This window comes from Anoplophora glabripennis, unplaced genomic scaffold (assembly GCF_000390285.2).
Source record: "Anoplophora glabripennis isolate ALB-LARVAE unplaced genomic scaffold, Agla_2.0 scaffold136, whole genome shotgun sequence".
NCBI lineage: Eukaryota > Metazoa > Arthropoda > Insecta > Coleoptera > Cerambycidae > Anoplophora > Anoplophora glabripennis.
The window spans coordinates 965,507-982,430 of record NW_019416313.1 but is presented as its reverse complement, the minus strand read 5'-3'; the positions used below and the strand labels follow the sequence as shown (position 1 = coordinate 982,430).

Genomic DNA, 16,924 nt, shown 5'->3' with positions numbered 1-16,924 from the left:
AGTGAAAAAAAATCAAATTGAATGTTTATACTGAAATAAAGTAAATATTGGAAAGAAAATATCATACACAATACAATTTAATTCGGACGCTAAACTTCTACAGGGTGTTTCGTAGTTCAAAATCAACACAAACAGTTCAAGTAAATTGGAGGTTAAGCCCGTTTCCATAAGAATGAATCGTAGAAGCAATTTGACTTACTGACAAATCTCCTTTAAACAGGATCTCAATAATACCACTTCTTCATAACTATTTCGATAAAAAATTAAGTAAATTTTTTGAGCCTCCTGTAAGGGCGACTTGGTAGGATTTTTTATTAACAACAGTATATTTGATAAACATGGATTTATTCAACACACACTATAACGATAAAGTAACAATAATAGTAGTAGGTAACCTGTGGATGTTTGTAATACTGACTATAGTGGCCCTAAGTTCGCAACTTTAACTTTTGATCGTACGTTAGACATACTGACCAGGTACTTGTCCCTAGTTGTATAACTGCAACTCGACGTTCGATCACGTCCATTCACGGAACGTCATTTTAGCTCCGAAGTGGTGATTCAATCAAAAACGATGCATCGATCCTTAGTAAAAATGATTCTAACAGATGTTTCTTCCTCTTTGGCTACCACTTCATTGTGGATTTCAATCAATTATGAGTGTGGCGATACTCGGATATTTTGGAGGTGAATCGACATTGATGATTCATAAATGATTATATATCAAAACAGAGGTACATTTAGTAAAGATAATATAGCCGCTAATTTACCGTAAGAGAATTGTTGCTATTATTCCCTTATCTACGAAAATGACGCATTATAATATGGCTTTGAATTCTGAAACACGTGATTGACGACGAAACTATCTAAAACACCTGAAATACAAAGAATTGGGATGACTAATAAAACTTGTAATTTTACAGTCGTGACTAGTGTTGTCATTCAACCAGCTACTGACAATTATTTATTAACGTTAATATCTACTGGTCTGTTATTTTGTAATAATGATTTTGAGATAAAAGGGAAATAACGCCCTAAACAAATTTAAAACGCTTTAACAACGAAATAAATTTATTCAAAACTGTGAATTACCTTTGTTAACGTCAATACTGATTAAATGTCAAACAAACGTCATACAAGCTGTATACCTGTAACGTAACACAATAATACTCTTTTAGTGTGACGTCATATATTTAGGCAACCCGCAATAAATTGTCATAATTGAAATTGTACAGATCGAAGCTAACCCTTGTTTACTATTTACATAGATACTATATAAATAAACAATTTCAAATTAACTTATTTTTACAAGGATTTAGAAGAATTTAAGAACAGCCAACACGTGTTTCGTAAAAATAGATACACTAATGTGCTTAAAAAACGATATAAAATAATATTCTTAAATTTAAATAAAGTAAAAATTTAACATTAGCCGTGTTATTCCCAATGTGCATGCTCGGGAAGAGTAGCCTCATACGCGGGTGAGGTTTTGTTGATATATCATCGCTGTCATCACAGACAATATAGCTTATCGCCTCAGACCGCGCTTTAAATGCTGGAAATTGGCAACCTAAAAAGGATGCAGGGTCTTGTTAGCCGGCATCCAGCAATAAAATTAGGCGTGATAAGGCACTTCTAGCGATGACTTTGTTGTCAAATAATAACTGCCAAATAAATTTAATGCATTTAGTTACGTAATTAAAGAGATATGGAACTTATCTTTTGTTTGGAAATCACATTTGTGTTAAATGATAAATAAAATAAATCAAGTTAGAATTAAAACTATGGATTTACCTAATTAATTATTTATTTCAAAAAAAATTAAAAATGTAAAATTTCCTTAAAAATAGTACCTCAATTTTTTATTTAATAAAATTGTTGGAACCTCAAGGGGTGATTGATAAATTAAAAGAAATTAAATTCCATTTTAATTTTTTGGGTTATTCTGATGACGAAAAATAAAACATTCAAATAACAATAATGTGCAAAAGTTCTTCAGGATTATCGGCAAATTTATTTTACAGGACGAATCCCGCCAACGAACACTGTCAAAAATATTACTAGAAACCTTATATGGCCAGAAAACTGCCCCTATCTCAGTCCTTAGACATATTTTTGTGGGGACACTTCAACAAAATATATTATTAAAGACTTGAAAAAATATAGGACGCAATGTTTGATAATTCTGAATTTGTTTTTAAAGCAATAAATTAAAGCATATTTTCAACTGTATCATCACAATTACTTGCATGTTGAAAATTTGTAAAAATTGTAGTTCTCCTTATGTTGTTATAAAGGTTAGTTATAAAAATCGTTGTTTGTTATTTCAATAAGGATGAATTTTAATTTTTTTAATGATTTTTTTACTTTAAACATATATAGAAATAAAGGAAAAATCGTACAGTTGTATTTAAAGTTGTTTTCTATATTTAATTATTAAACCTATAAGTGGATGACAAAATACAGAAAAAAATCCTGTATCCTGTACCTACATTCCGCGACGTACTCTTGTATATTAAATAAATTTATTATCATCATCAAAAAATTATATTACAAGCTGTTTAAAATTTCATTACGAATTTTGTTTATATCGATACCAAAAAATGAAAATAGTAGCTAATTAACGAAATTATGATTAAATAACTTAACTGTGACACCGCTGCAGAATATCATATGGAACTACATAGATATTCATCGATTCTTTAAAACATTTGTATCAATACCTACATCATACATTTAAGTAAATACAATAACGCAAAAAACAGATATTGAGAAAAAATTGTACAAAATAAATCCGTTAGTACGCCTGGCAACATTACCAAAGTGTTATTTATATGTTGCTAGGATACACGTAGGAATGCGGGCCTCTGCATTTGATTCTTCCTAAAATTCTGCTGGTGGTGTACTCTATCGGCAATTCGGAAATTTAAAACTGCTGTCCTATTCCCTATTCCCAATCGGTATATTTCATACGACATAGACGGGAACAGCTTTGGTGGTTCTCATGCAAAATTCCTGGCTTAGCAAAAACGTCGTATTAAATAACGTAATAGTCCTTGGTCCACGTACATCCCATCGGGATGTACACTGACGGGCTTGGCAGTTTATTATCTTAATAACACCTTCGATACCTTAATTGCTACACCTTTACAATACTTTTAATGTCATTTGTATTGCCTATTTGTTATGGAGCTGAGAATCACCCAGCACTAAAGGTTTGCATTTCAGATAACAAAAACTATACTTTTTTCATGATGATTTGAAATAATTGTATTGGCGTGATTTCAGCCAAGGAATGTTATAAACGGAAATTGTTATAAAATATTTATCTTTTGAATTATTTAAAAGATAAACGAAGAGCGGATTATGTTATAGCACTATATAGGCTATAAATTTAATGATACATAAAAAATTTTCAAAGAAAAAATTTATAAATATAGTCTTATAATCATTTAGCATATTACGAGCATTAAGGGAAATCCTTTAGCAAATAAATTGGTGAATCACATCTAGATAAACATTAATCGGGCAATAGCACTGCGCACGTTAGATTTGTTTCGTTTACAGTCAGTTAAAACTTTACTTTCGATAAAATGCTCGTTTTACTTTAAATCTACAATAAACCGAATTTTTGTCAATTAAAAAATGATGTCGGCTGAAAACCATCCTTATAGACGTTTGGAAAGTGACGTTACAAATGAAAACAACAGGTGCAAAGGTGAGAGAACCTATCGTTTAAATATTTACTGTGATATTTATTTCTGCTGCTACATCTCCTACGATGCAATACTATCGCTAAAGTGATGGTCACGCGGACCAGTGCAGTGGCGTGTTGTACGATAGCAGCACGGGTAAATTTGCCTAAGTTGACCTTGTCGTTCTTATCTTTTATCAGTACAATTATTAGCAATTCTTAAGAGAATGATTTCATACATATGTATTGATGTGACTAGGTTTAGGATTCCATGAATCATGCAATGTAATGCTCGTCTGATGTATCCATTTTGTTATTAAATGATTATTCCACGTGTAAGTTGCACAAGTTTATTACGTTGATAACTGATGATATTCGAAGATAAACAGATCAGTATTGATTAACTTTAAGAATGTGTCTGGCATGATATAATTATGATAACTTTAGATAAAACTACGTATCACGTTTTGTGAAAAGTTTTCATTATATAGACGGCAAGCAAAATATTTATAGTTTGGATAAATATTGTTCAAAATTGAAATCATTCCGATCATATGAGTTTTAGATTTCGATTTGAAGGTTACGCCTTTGATTTATTCGTTGAGTTTACTTTGAACTACCAGAACAAAAATTATGGCAAACTTACACAACTTTACCGACAACAATAATAAAAATAAACTAAGCCCGATTTTTTTTTGGTTTCGCTGTTGCACCTATTTCAATAACTGAAGTACAAATTAAAAAATTACAAAAAATATCTTAATCCTGGATTTTCAAAAAACGAAAAATCTAGAAATTGTTACTTTTTAAAAGATATGCTTCCATGAATATATAGTGTAGGAAAGTACCGATGGTCTATCAGAAGTTACGTGAGAGCGATAAAGTAAGCCATAGAAATCCATGTGATAGAAGTGGATCTTATTTGTGGAAGGGCGAAATGGGCGTTGACTAAGAGACGCCTTCATTATAGCCATTCTTCTCTATCGCATGGATTTCTATGGCTTACTTTATCGCTCTCACGTAACTTCTGATAGACCATCGGTACTTTCCTACACTGTAGTAATATTAATAATATACAACATATTTTTATTTAATCCTAATTTTATTTTTCCCTGTTATTTCTGCAAGTAGTGCAACTTTTTAGCTTCTATACAGTATGTCCGCGGTTAGGGTGAATAAGAGGAAAAACTTTTTTATTTTACATTTTACGGAAAAAGGCACACTTGATTAAAAGTTTTGGTTGAATTTAAACGAGAGTAAACTACCTTTATTTAATTTTTTTTTTCTCGCGTGGTTTCGTTTCATATATTTTCCACGCAATCAACTTCATTTTCTACATAATTCGTTGCATTCCTCGTTTAATTGGATGTTTGGAGTTTCAAAATTTTCACATTGGGATGCATCAAAATGTACACAAACACTTGTACATTTCAATTTTTTTTTACAACCACAGATTTTATTCGGTTTGACGCACAATTAAAAATGCAAAGGTGGCTAAAATGAACCACAGTATTTTTTTATTGAAAATATAAGTCTTCAACTTCAATCTCTGTAAGAATGGACGTTGTAGAACTTAAATAGCTGCCTGTGGAATTAAAAAAAATATATATCGGCTCCAGAAGGTCGTAGAGCAACGTTTTTTTTAAAAAATTCGCGGAAAAATGCCAGCAATCGATTCCTGTAATAGACATTATCAAGAAATGAAAAGATATTCAAGAAATACGCGACAAAAAAATTTATACTTTTTTCAAAATCATTTTTGAACATTTGAAATGAATAAAATTGTTATCACTCTTTTTTACCATGAAAGTACAACTCTTAAGGAAAAAAGTGAGCCCTGATTCATTTCTCTACGACTATTCCTCGAGCAAGAAGAGATTACCTTTTTTTCGAAAAATAGTTATAACTCGAAAAATTTTTAATATTATTTAATTTTAAAAAATGTACTTTTTTGCTCGCCGAGGGCTACAAGGAACAAATTTTAAAACCTTAATTTGCAAGATACAGCAAAAAAAAAGTCGACTTTTTTTAATAGCTACAACTTTCTCATTTAACTTTTTTCGATTGGGGTTCAAATTATTTTTTATTAGCGAAAAACCGTTTTTTTGAATTTTATGGATTTTTTACACTACCTTTCTTAGCATTTTTTTCCTATATCACCATATTTTTTGTTTCTAGGTGGTATTTTTTATAAACTCTTCTACCTATTGATTGGACTAGATTCTGGACTTTTCTAAATAAGTTACCAAATAAACAGTACTCTAATCATTTGTGGTGATAATGGATTGCAGAACTACTTTGTGTATTACTTCGACGTATAATCACAGCTGAAACAAAATCGACATGTTTCGCCTCAATTTAGAACTCGCAGAAAAACAAAAAAGAAGTAGCTTCCTGAAGCTGTAATATAGTTTAACTTTTACGCGGACTTTGCGTTAATTAAAACAAATTAATATGAGTAATTTCCGTGAAATGTAGTTTTCGTCCAGAGTTATTATCAAAGCCGAGAGCAATATCATCCTTGATATCCCTACATACACATAGGTATTACATAAAAAAAATAATAACAAATAATCACGGTTCGGTGATAAAAGATAAAACAGATAATTCTCAACCCGTGACAAGTTGAAATGTCACCGACGCGTTGGCGTTTAACTTTAAATCAGAATAAATGTTGACATTTACCTGAGGCAGACGTGGGCAAATATTTTTATATGAAGATATTTCCAAAAAGAGATCGAAATGTCGTTGGCAAGGCCAAAGGTCCGGAACATGTACCACGAAAAGGTAAACAAATAGATTACGTTTTTAACATATAGCTATCACAATAAGTGGTTTATTTTGCAGGCAATCATTAATTTTCGTCATAAAAGCGCTCTACATTAGAGATAGACTCTTATATAAGTATTTATTTTATTTCAAATCAGTCCACACATACAACAATGTACGAGGTACGTTCAAATAACAGAGCTTTATTTCTTTTCTCTGGGAAAGGATATATTGACTAATTCTAAGCAACTTTTGTTCTATAAAGTTTATTCTCAAAGTCAATATTTTTCGACTTATTCGCGAATAAAAGTGTACATTTTTTAACAACAAAAAAAAAACACTTTTTCAGACGGTTTTTCGCGAATAACTCAAAAAGTAAGTATTTTATCAAAAATATCATATTGTAAAAATGTAGCTTATAAAAAAACAAAAAGAATGGTGTGTTTATGGTGTCTGTAGATCCAATACAAGGGGAGTAATAGCTTGTTGAAGGTTGGTTCTTATTCGTCAAACGATAAAATTGAAAGTTTGAACGTGAAATAACCAAAACCCAATACATTTTTAAGGGAATACTCATAGAACCTTTTTTAAAGTGCTTGAAAAAACTTTATAATTTACTTTATTTATGTACTTGTACTATACTCAAGAAGTTTGACCGGTTTAAAGTGCTTAGTTTTGAAAAAAGTTGAGCTTGAAGTGAAATGTTTTTGGAAAAAATTATCTTTTCTTTAAAATAACTCAAAAAACAACCGTCATGTCGTAAAACTGTAAAGGTAACAAAACAAGACACTTTCTTAACGATACTCCTTTTTCAGACAAAATGGGCGAGAAGCTGGACAAGTTCCTCCTCCTTATGTGGAAAAATTGGCTGCTGCAATATCGTCGGCCTGTTCAAACATTATTCGAAATCTTAGCCCCGGTGTTATTCTCTATGCTCCTGGTCCTCATCAGGGGGCTGATAGATCCTGAATTTCACGAGGAGTTGATCTTTGAACCCTTCTGTACGATTCCCATTGACGACAACGTCATAAGCCTGTGTAATCGAAGTGATGGACCCACCGAAGAAATGAGTCTTAATAGAATAGACTTTCGGTTTCTTAACAAGTTAAGACCAAGGTAAAAAATCATTTGGTACGAAATTTGCTTACAAAACCAAACTATGGACTGTACATTGTACTTCAAAAGATCAAAAATGGTCACTAAAAAAACATTGTTTTTCAAAAATAATTAATATTCACCAAATCTTATAGTCCAGTCGGTATCTGTTTTAAAAGTAGGTTGTATGGATGTTCCATATAGTAACGCTAATTTTTGTTGGAAATAGTTCTAAGATTCGTTTTGAGATTCTCTTCAAAATAAAAGTAGTCCGAAATTTTTATGTGCATTATTGTTGCTGCAATAGATCGAAAAAAAAAGTGTTATTTTTCGTATTCACAAGATCAACAGTGGATTTAGTTCATCATTCCTTTCTCTATTTGACTCTATAATTAGATTTGAAGAATATGTAAATACGGTAGCTCCAGCTCTAAATGTTAATAAGTACTTTTTCGAAGAAATTTTGAAAAATTTCTAATTGTTGCTAAAGTGGACAAAATTGAAAATTTTTAAATGGGGATTGATAGTTGAGACTCCAAAGGGTATTTATAAAATTTGGGAGATGAAAATAATCATTGGTTTTACCGTGAGAGAGTATTGAAAAATAAATATAATTCTGTATTTTCTTAATTAGACCAGTAATATCATTAAATACAACTAGAATCATTCGTTGATCGAACACACCAGACATATACTGGTTTCTGACCTGTTTCTGATCAGTATGCCATAGATGTGAGACAACCGACGAATAATCTAACTGCTTTGATACCTTAAATGCAAGAACGAGGTACAAGTAACGTTCATATAAGATTAATATCGTATTTTGTATTTTTTAGGAGCGACGATGGCAGTGACAGTGACACACTGAATCTCACGTACGTATATTTTTAAAGTAAATCATAAAACAAATAGTTACTTATGTTATATTTTTCGCGTCAAAAATACCTACATTAACTATATTTTTTTGGAAAATTGATAGATTTACTTTTAAATGGCAATTCCTGTGGTCTTTGGAGTTATGGGGTCATAATTCATTTAGACCATGTCTGTTTAACAAAATTTCCATTGCAGGGCTTTTTCTATGGTCTACTCACCAAGAAGCGAAGCTTTAGCCGAAGCTATGAGCATCTTTGGTTTAGTTTTTGGAGACGTTCAACAATTAGAAGATTCTAATGCCCTTTCTGAATATTTTCAGTTCAATTCGACCAATATGACCTTTGCTGGGATAGAGTTCGATGACAGTTACAAAGGCCTTACAGATCTAAGCACGATAAATAACATTAAGGTTTCCATAAGGTAAGCCGAGTAAAAAATATGTGACATTCTTTGCTTGCCTCAAAAATACTGTAACCCCCTTTATGTTAAGATTTCCAGGAGAGACAAGGCTGCTGATAGACTCACTCGGTGTGAACAATTGGAGGACCAACCTTATTTATCCCATGTACCAGACACCAGGACCTAGGCAGTACAACTTGAACACCGGTGGCGCGCCTAGTAAGCATAAATTACTTTTTTTCGCGACACTTATTAAAAACCGTTACTAACAAATTTCGATATTTTCAGGTTATTACGGAGAAGGTTTCTTAGCCCTTCAGCATTTTCTGACTCTCGCTTTAATTTCCGCGAGGAATAACGTTGGAACAACTGTAGGAGAAATCATAACTTTCCTCATGGACACTCCTATAATCAGCATGAGAAGGTACCCTTACCCCGGATGGTACGAGGATCCCTTGCTGACTCCTATGATCTCCATGTTGGGCATGATAATGATGTTGAGCTTCGTGTATACTTGCATCAATACAGTTAAATCCATTACTACCGAAAAAGAAAAACAGCTCAAGGTTAGTAAAATTGAAAATCCGTATATGTTACAATTAATGGAACTAATTTAGGAATCTATGAAAATAATGGGGTTAGCCAACTGGTTGCACTGGACGGCCTGGTTCCTGAAATCGTTTATATTCCTCTTTATATCAGCGATCCTTATCGTAATTCTGCTGAAAGTCCGATGGTTCCCAAGCTCTGAGTTCACCGTCTTCACGCATACCGCCCCAACAGTGATGCTTTTCTTTTTGATCTTCTACATCTGCTCGACCATCACCTTCTGCTTCGCCATTAGCGTCTTCTTTTCCAAAGGTAAGAGCTCAAAGTCAAAAGCCTGGTGACTAACACGTTTTTCCTTCCAGCTAATACCGCTGCGACTGTAGCTGGTCTGGCTTGGTTCGTGTCCTACGCTCCTTACCTCTTCATGCAGCAGAATTATGACAGTATGAGCTTGAGCGCCAAACTTTTGGGATCCTTGGGTTCCAACAGCGCCATGGCTTTCGGTTTTCAGATGATGCTGATGTACGAAGGTACAGGAGAAGGTGAGTAAAAAGAACACAATATAATGCGGAAGGACTTGATTATGTGCTAACCGTTACAGGTGCTCAATGGAGTAACTTATTCACTCCGAATAACCCTGATGATGGGCTGTCCTTGGGTTTGATAATAATCATGCTAACAGTTGACACATTTTTATACCTATTTATCGCTTTGTATGTCGAGGCTGTATTTCCAGGGGAATATGGAGTACCTCAGCCTTGGTACTTCATGTTCACGTCCAATTACTGGTGTGGCCCATCAAAAAATATAGGCAAGTATAGTCCCTACGATATTTGTTGAGATAGAATTCCAAGAACTACTTCGAATCAGTACTTGGTTCGAAAGTTAAAGACAGTAAGATCGTTCTTGTTGCTGATATCGTCTCCGCAACCGATTCTATAAACGTAAGTTTTAGGAGTGGATGACCACAACAGCACCAATCCAGTGGCAAGCGAATTCTTCGAGACGGAACCTCGGAACTTGCGCACCGGTGTGCAAATAAAAAACCTGCGCAAGGAGTTCAACAAAAACGCCGCCGTCCAAGGACTATCTCTCAATATGTACGAGGACCAAATAACCGTCTTGTTGGGTCATAACGGCGCCGGAAAGACAACCACCATGTCTATGCTCACGGGAATGATAACTCCCACAGCTGGTACAGCCACAGTCAATGGTTACGACATTCGAACTGAAATGGACGGCGTAAGGAACAGCCTAGGTCTTTGTCCGCAACACAACATCATCTTCGACGATTTGACGGTGTCGGAACACTTGTACTTCTTCAGCAAGTTGAAGGGTCTTCGAAAAAACGAAATTAAAGCTGAAATCGATAAGTATGTGAACCTGCTGGAGCTGGAAGACAAGGTAAGGCTGTACATATTTGAATTTTGCTAAATATATATTGTATTCTATATTTCAGAGAAGCTCTAAATCTTCGACACTGTCCGGTGGAATGAAACGAAAGTTATGCGTGGGAATGGCACTATGTGGTAACTCCAAGGTGGTGATGTTGGACGAACCTACGGCTGGTATGGATCCTTCGGCAAGAAGAGCTTTATGGGATCTCTTGCAATGTCAGAAAGAAGGTAAGAATTCGCTTATAACGTCCACTTCTAGTTATTGAACTAGACAAGGCACCTATCTGAAAATTGTAAAACTTGCTAAAACTTATTAACTAATTAAATGATTTATGGATTAGGATATTAGTGAAACTTTACCATCGTCCGTCGATTTAATATAAATGCTTTTTAGGGCGTACAATGTTGCTGACTACTCACTTCATGGACGAAGCTGATCTCCTTGGCGACAGGATTGCAATAATGTCAGGTGGAGAACTGCAGTGTTGCGGTTCCAGTTTTTTCCTTAAAAAGAAATATGGGGCGGGCTACAGCCTCATTCTAGACAAGTCACAAAGCTGCGATGTGACGAAAGTTACTGAACTGTTGCAAAGACATATTCCTGGCATTAAAGTAAACAATTTTACATATTTTAGTTTGTTGGAATATTAACTTATATCTTTATAGATACACGGTAATATCGGATCAGAATTAACGTATCTGCTAACGGAAAATCAGTCGTCTGTATTTGAACCGATGCTGAAAGACCTAGAAGACAATTCAGAGAGATTAGGGGTTTTCAGCTACGGTATCTCCTTGACGACTTTAGAAGAGGTATTTATGAAGTAAGTATTACGTGACGCTTATATTTTCACAAATTTACACTTAATTGTCCTTTATGGTTGAATAACTCCAGGTTAGTTGTCATGTCGTCAGCTTAAACTTATGCAATTTCCGGAAACGTAACACTCTCTTCTTTGTTGTCTTCTTTCTTGTAAACATTAATTGTTGCAGATTGTAATTCCAACCTTCGTCTCCACTGAAATCTCGATCTCTTTTGGATTTGTATCGTTTCCCTATAGATTCTTACCCAAAACCTCTCATCAGATCTAGGACGTGTCTTGTATCTACTCTGCAATTGCTGATTGTCTTACGTCTTCAAATGACGCTTGCGCTTCCTCAAGTTCGAGCTACCACATCTTCTCGTTGGTCTACATCTAGCTTTCAAGTAGATTGTCCCTTGAGGTGTTTTAGATGGTATTAGTATTGTGAGTCCTGAAGATGCGGACATATTGTCTATGCATTCTTATATATTCCTTATTGTCAGATATTTTTCCGTCCTTTCTCCTTATTTTTAAGTCTCCGTCTGATACATCCTTCAATATTGCTTTCGTGGATCTATTTCCTCTAAGAGCAGTGTTCTAGCTTGGAGATGACACCTGCTTGACGTACTAATGTGTTGACACTACCTTGTTTTTGAGCTGGGTAGTGATGAGACTCATCATCAAGATCTTTTCGTGGATGTTGCTTTTGTTGTCCATATATTTGGTATAATATTGCTATTCTTCACCTCAAGAACGTTAGTTTCAAATGGGATGTGGATGTGGAGAAGTTAGGAGTCGCCTATGGAATGGGGTCATCAGGAAGATGGCCCTTCTGCAGGCAGACACTGACAGTATTTCTCCCCAGTTTACGTTCGACACGTCTAGGTCGAATCTGCACCAGGTAACAGGTATTCAAACTGGACACTGTTGGCTAAGGAAACATGTTCACTACATGAGGATGTGTGAAACACCTCTTTGTAGGGGTTGTGAACACGAATACGAAGCAGTACTAAATGTGCTATGTGAATGCACTACGTCTCGTCAACAAGAGGGACACCGTTGCTTTCTTTGGCCTATATTAGAGAGATCCCCTGAGCAACGGCACCACCTTTTCTCTTTAATAGGTTGGTTAACGGCTTAAATGAATTAGAGAGACAAGGGGCTCAAGTGCTCTCCACAATAATAGATTCTAGATTCCAGATAAAAGAGTATTAAAAAACAAGGGACTGATTTTGTAGAGTTGGTGCTGACCATGGCATGGTAAAGAGAGCGTTAGATGGTCCTGACGGAGATGGTATAAATCACGACGCCACCTATAGAAACGAAGATATGCCGAATGGAGAAGCTAAAAGTATGTAGTTTTATGCCATCTTTTTATATATTCAACATAAGTTAACATGTTTTCTTTTTAGTAAACGTTGGGTTACATGACTCATATACCGGCGGATTGAACTTATTGATCAACCAATTCTTTGCCATGCTAATGAAGAAGTTTCTATCTACATACCGATCCTGGATTCTGCTGGTGATCCAGATACTTATGCCTGTTCTCTTCCTCATCATCACCATAATAGTTATGCGGAATATGCAGAATACAGGAAGTTTACCAGCTTTACCCATGGATCTCGCCAGGTTTGATAATCCAGTGGTTTTGGTGGGGAATATTTCAGAATCGACTTACGCGGAAACGTATTTAAACGTTTTGAATGACTTGAGTTATAAGACAGAAATGACTAACAACGTAATAGACAGGATGTTACACCTGGTAAATTTTGAACAATAATTTCATTGAGAGTGTCTTATCCTTATTTTTGTTCCAGACTGCGGAAGTACCAGTTAGGGTTCGATTGAGCTACATAGTAGGTGCTTCTTTCGATGTCGAATATATTGAGAATGTAAGTGTTCCTCACATAACCACCTGGTTCAATAACGATCCCTACCACTCACCTGCCATATCCTTGGGGTTGGCTCTGAATACCATGTACAGGCAAATGTTAAACTGCCCCGACTGCTCCATCACATTTACAAATCATCCCATGCCGTTTACTGCAGAGACACAGGTGAGTCAAGTCATTAATTACGGCAGAAAAGATTTTACAACCATTTCATTAATACACTTTTTAAACTACTTAAATTTTTAGATTCAACAGATGCTTTCCGGTCAAGGTATGGGTTTCCAGATAGCCTTCAATATAGGATTCAGCATGGCGTTCGTCGCCTCGTTCTACGTGCTCTTTGTTGTTAGGGAAAACATTTCCAAATCTAAACATCTGCAGTTTGTTTCTGGAGTGAAGGTATTGGTGTTCTGGTTAACATCGGCGCTGTGCGACATGTTTACTTACATAGTGACTATTATCGTGGTTTTGCTGACTCTGTTGGCTTTCCAGGAGGACGGATTTAAAACTGCAGAAGAAATAGGTAATTCGTAAAATTGGAGTTGTCTATAACATCTCTTACCTTTGCAATTTTAGGCATCATGTTCCTGATATTCTTTTACTTTGGTTGGGCCTTCTTACCGTTGATGTATATCTCAGGATATTTCTTTGACGTCCCCTCAACAGGTTACACCAGGATGACAATGTTTAATACCTTCACAGGTAAATATCATCAATATTTTGTGATCAAAACAATGTATATCGACGACTGCTTGCAGGTGTGGCACCTTACTTAGTGGTGCAAGTCATTTCCACTACAGGCTTAAACCTGGAATATATTGGAGATACTCTCCACTGGGTATTCCTGGCTCTACCGCACTACTCCTTAAGCACAGGGATTAATGATTATTACACGTTTTTCTCGTTCAAAAACATATGCGATCAATGTATTAACGACGTCTGTAACAGCACATCTCCTTTGTACAACACCACTTGTAGAAGTAAGTTTGCAATTATACAGCTAATCGAATGCTAAAAATGTATGTTTATTTCTCTTTATAGGAGTTGAAGAGAGCTACTTCAGATGGGAATCCCCTGGCATTGGCAGAAATTTGCTCTATTCATTCATCGGAGGTGCGATTCTATTTCTTATCCTGCTAACTATCGAATTCAAGGTATTTTCCAGGATAACTTACTACATATCACAAACCTACTTCCCCAAACGACCAATAGAAATAGTAGACGAAGATAATGACGTGGCGGAAGAGAAGATGAAGATCAGAAACTCCTCTCAACAGGAACTGTCTAATAACTACACCCTGATTCTTCGTGACCTCACCAAGTACTACAAAAATTTCCTGGCAGTGAACTCTTTGTGTTTAGGAGTGCAGGACTCTGAGTGCTTCGGCTTGCTAGGAGTTAACGGCGCCGGCAAGACCACCACGTTCAAAATGATGACCGGAGACGTGAGGATCACTTACGGAGACGGTTGGGTGAATAAATTCAGCATGAAGAACCAAATCAAGCAAGTACAGAAGTCTATAGGGTACTGTCCCCAGTTCGACGCACTCCTGGACGACATGACTGCTAGGGAGACTATAACTATGTTCGCCTTGCTGAGAGGGATTCGTTACAGCGATTGTAAGGAGTTGGCAGAGACTTTGGCGAGAGAGTTCGATTTCCTACGGCACCTGGATAAGAAAGTCAAACAACTTAGTGGAGGAAACAAGAGAAAGCTGAGTACTTCGATTTCCTTAATCGGAGATCCACCTGTAATCTACCTTGACGAACCCACCACAGGTAAAGCAGAATAAAATACTGGCAGTTTTTGCCATTCTTTCAAGTACACTGTTTCATGCGCTTCTGCTGATCCTCTTCAGTCGTTCATCATATTACTGAAAATATTCTTCTAGGTATGGACCCGGCGACGAAACGCTACCTCTGGAACGCACTGTGCAAGATCCGCGACAGCGGCAAATGCGTGATCCTGACCTCCCACAGCATGGAAGAGTGCGAAGCTCTGTGCACCAGGCTGGCCATCATGGTTAACGGCCATTTCAAATGCCTCGGTTCCACGCAGCACCTCAAGAACAAGTTTGCAGAAGGATACACCCTCATTATTAAAATGAGGAAGTTGGAGGATTCCACCCAGCAGCACTACGAAACGGAACCGGTGGAGGACTTCATAAAGGAACAGTTCCCCAACGCCACGCTCAGGGAAAAACACCAGGAGTTGCTGAACTACTATGTGACCGATAAGTCAATCCCGTGGTCGCAGATGTTCGGTATATTGGAGAGGGCGAAACGGACACATAGTAATATAGAGGATTACTCTCTAGGACAAAGCAGTCTTGAACAGGTAACGATTGTTGAGGAAACAGTGGCGTACGTATTTATTAATTATATTTTTTTTGTAGGTGTTTTTGACGTTTACCAGACAACAAACTTAATTTATTCTTATTGAGATAGACAATTAAGAGTGCCTTGGCAACATAATAATGTATTGTGATACGTGTATACGAGTAGTCCCAGCCGTACTGTATTATTATTATTATCATTATTACGATAAGTTGAAAATAAATTTTATTTTTTGGTTTATTAACTTGATGTGTCTAATTTAATATCTTTATCCATTTTAATCTTAATAGTGTCCCACTACTGCGGGAAAGTCCAATATCTATGTTAAAATGAGGAATATATGTTTTTTTTCTTTTTACTACTATACAGGGTGTTCCACTTTTCCTGGCCAGACACCAACTTTGGTTTTTTAAATGGATACACACATTTTTTATATTTTTTTCGGATTCTACATAAAAAATAAAGGGTACTTGTGTAGAATAGTTCTATTCAAATATTCACAATTTTTGTCAAATATTCACAGTTTTTGAGATATCTCGCTTGAAAGGTTTTTCTAGTCGATATTGGTTGCTTACGTTTTCTGATACTGACAGGTTATACTAATAGCTACTAAGCCCATCTTTTTATCAGATGTTTAGTAAGGATGACTCTTCCGAATCATGCTCCAAAAACTGGCCTGCGTTATACAGGGTGATCAAAATATCATGTCAAAATTGCCAATTGAAAAATTGAAAAATCTCGATTTTTTTAAATGCAACACCCTGTATATTTTCATACCAAGAGATGCAGAATTAAATTCTCTACAACTTTACTATACCTGCTCCTATACCAAAATTCATTATTTTTTCATGAAATCTCATTTCTATGAAAAAATGCGAAGTTTACAAATAGCTTATATGTAAAATAACGTAATAGGCTCCTGTCAAAGGATAATCTGGAAAATTTTCGATTCACATAAGGTTTAATGGAAAAGCGACAGTAATAATTGTGAAATGAATTACTCTAAAGAAGTATTAGTAAATAAATAATAATAGAACAATTAGTAAAACTCATGGTAAATGTTTATTGACAAGTATTTACCAAACTAATAATCCAGATTTACAGATATCC

General features: G+C 35.4%; 1 protein-coding gene across 1 annotated transcript; it reads left to right on the top strand.

Annotated features, from left to right (window-relative positions):
• Nucleotides 1-3,557: 3,557 nt before the first annotated feature.
• On the top strand, nucleotides 3,558-16,058 carry LOC108914243 (ATP-binding cassette sub-family A member 3). Its single transcript, XM_018720012.2, has 22 exons — nucleotides 3,558-3,718; nucleotides 7,279-7,579; nucleotides 8,395-8,433; nucleotides 8,630-8,854; nucleotides 8,925-9,052; nucleotides 9,122-9,399; nucleotides 9,451-9,694; nucleotides 9,745-9,924; nucleotides 9,984-10,193; nucleotides 10,338-10,786; nucleotides 10,842-11,007; nucleotides 11,174-11,391; nucleotides 11,446-11,603; nucleotides 12,821-12,933; nucleotides 12,995-13,347; nucleotides 13,403-13,642; nucleotides 13,724-14,000; nucleotides 14,054-14,179; nucleotides 14,236-14,457; nucleotides 14,519-15,256; nucleotides 15,370-15,815; nucleotides 15,874-16,058. Exons 1-22 carry the CDS (start codon nucleotides 3,646-3,648, stop codon nucleotides 15,904-15,906), a joined length of 5,217 nt encoding a protein of 1,738 aa, XP_018575528.1. The 5' UTR covers nucleotides 3,558-3,645; the 3' UTR covers nucleotides 15,907-16,058.
• The last annotated feature ends 866 nt before the right edge of the window (nucleotides 16,059-16,924 follow it).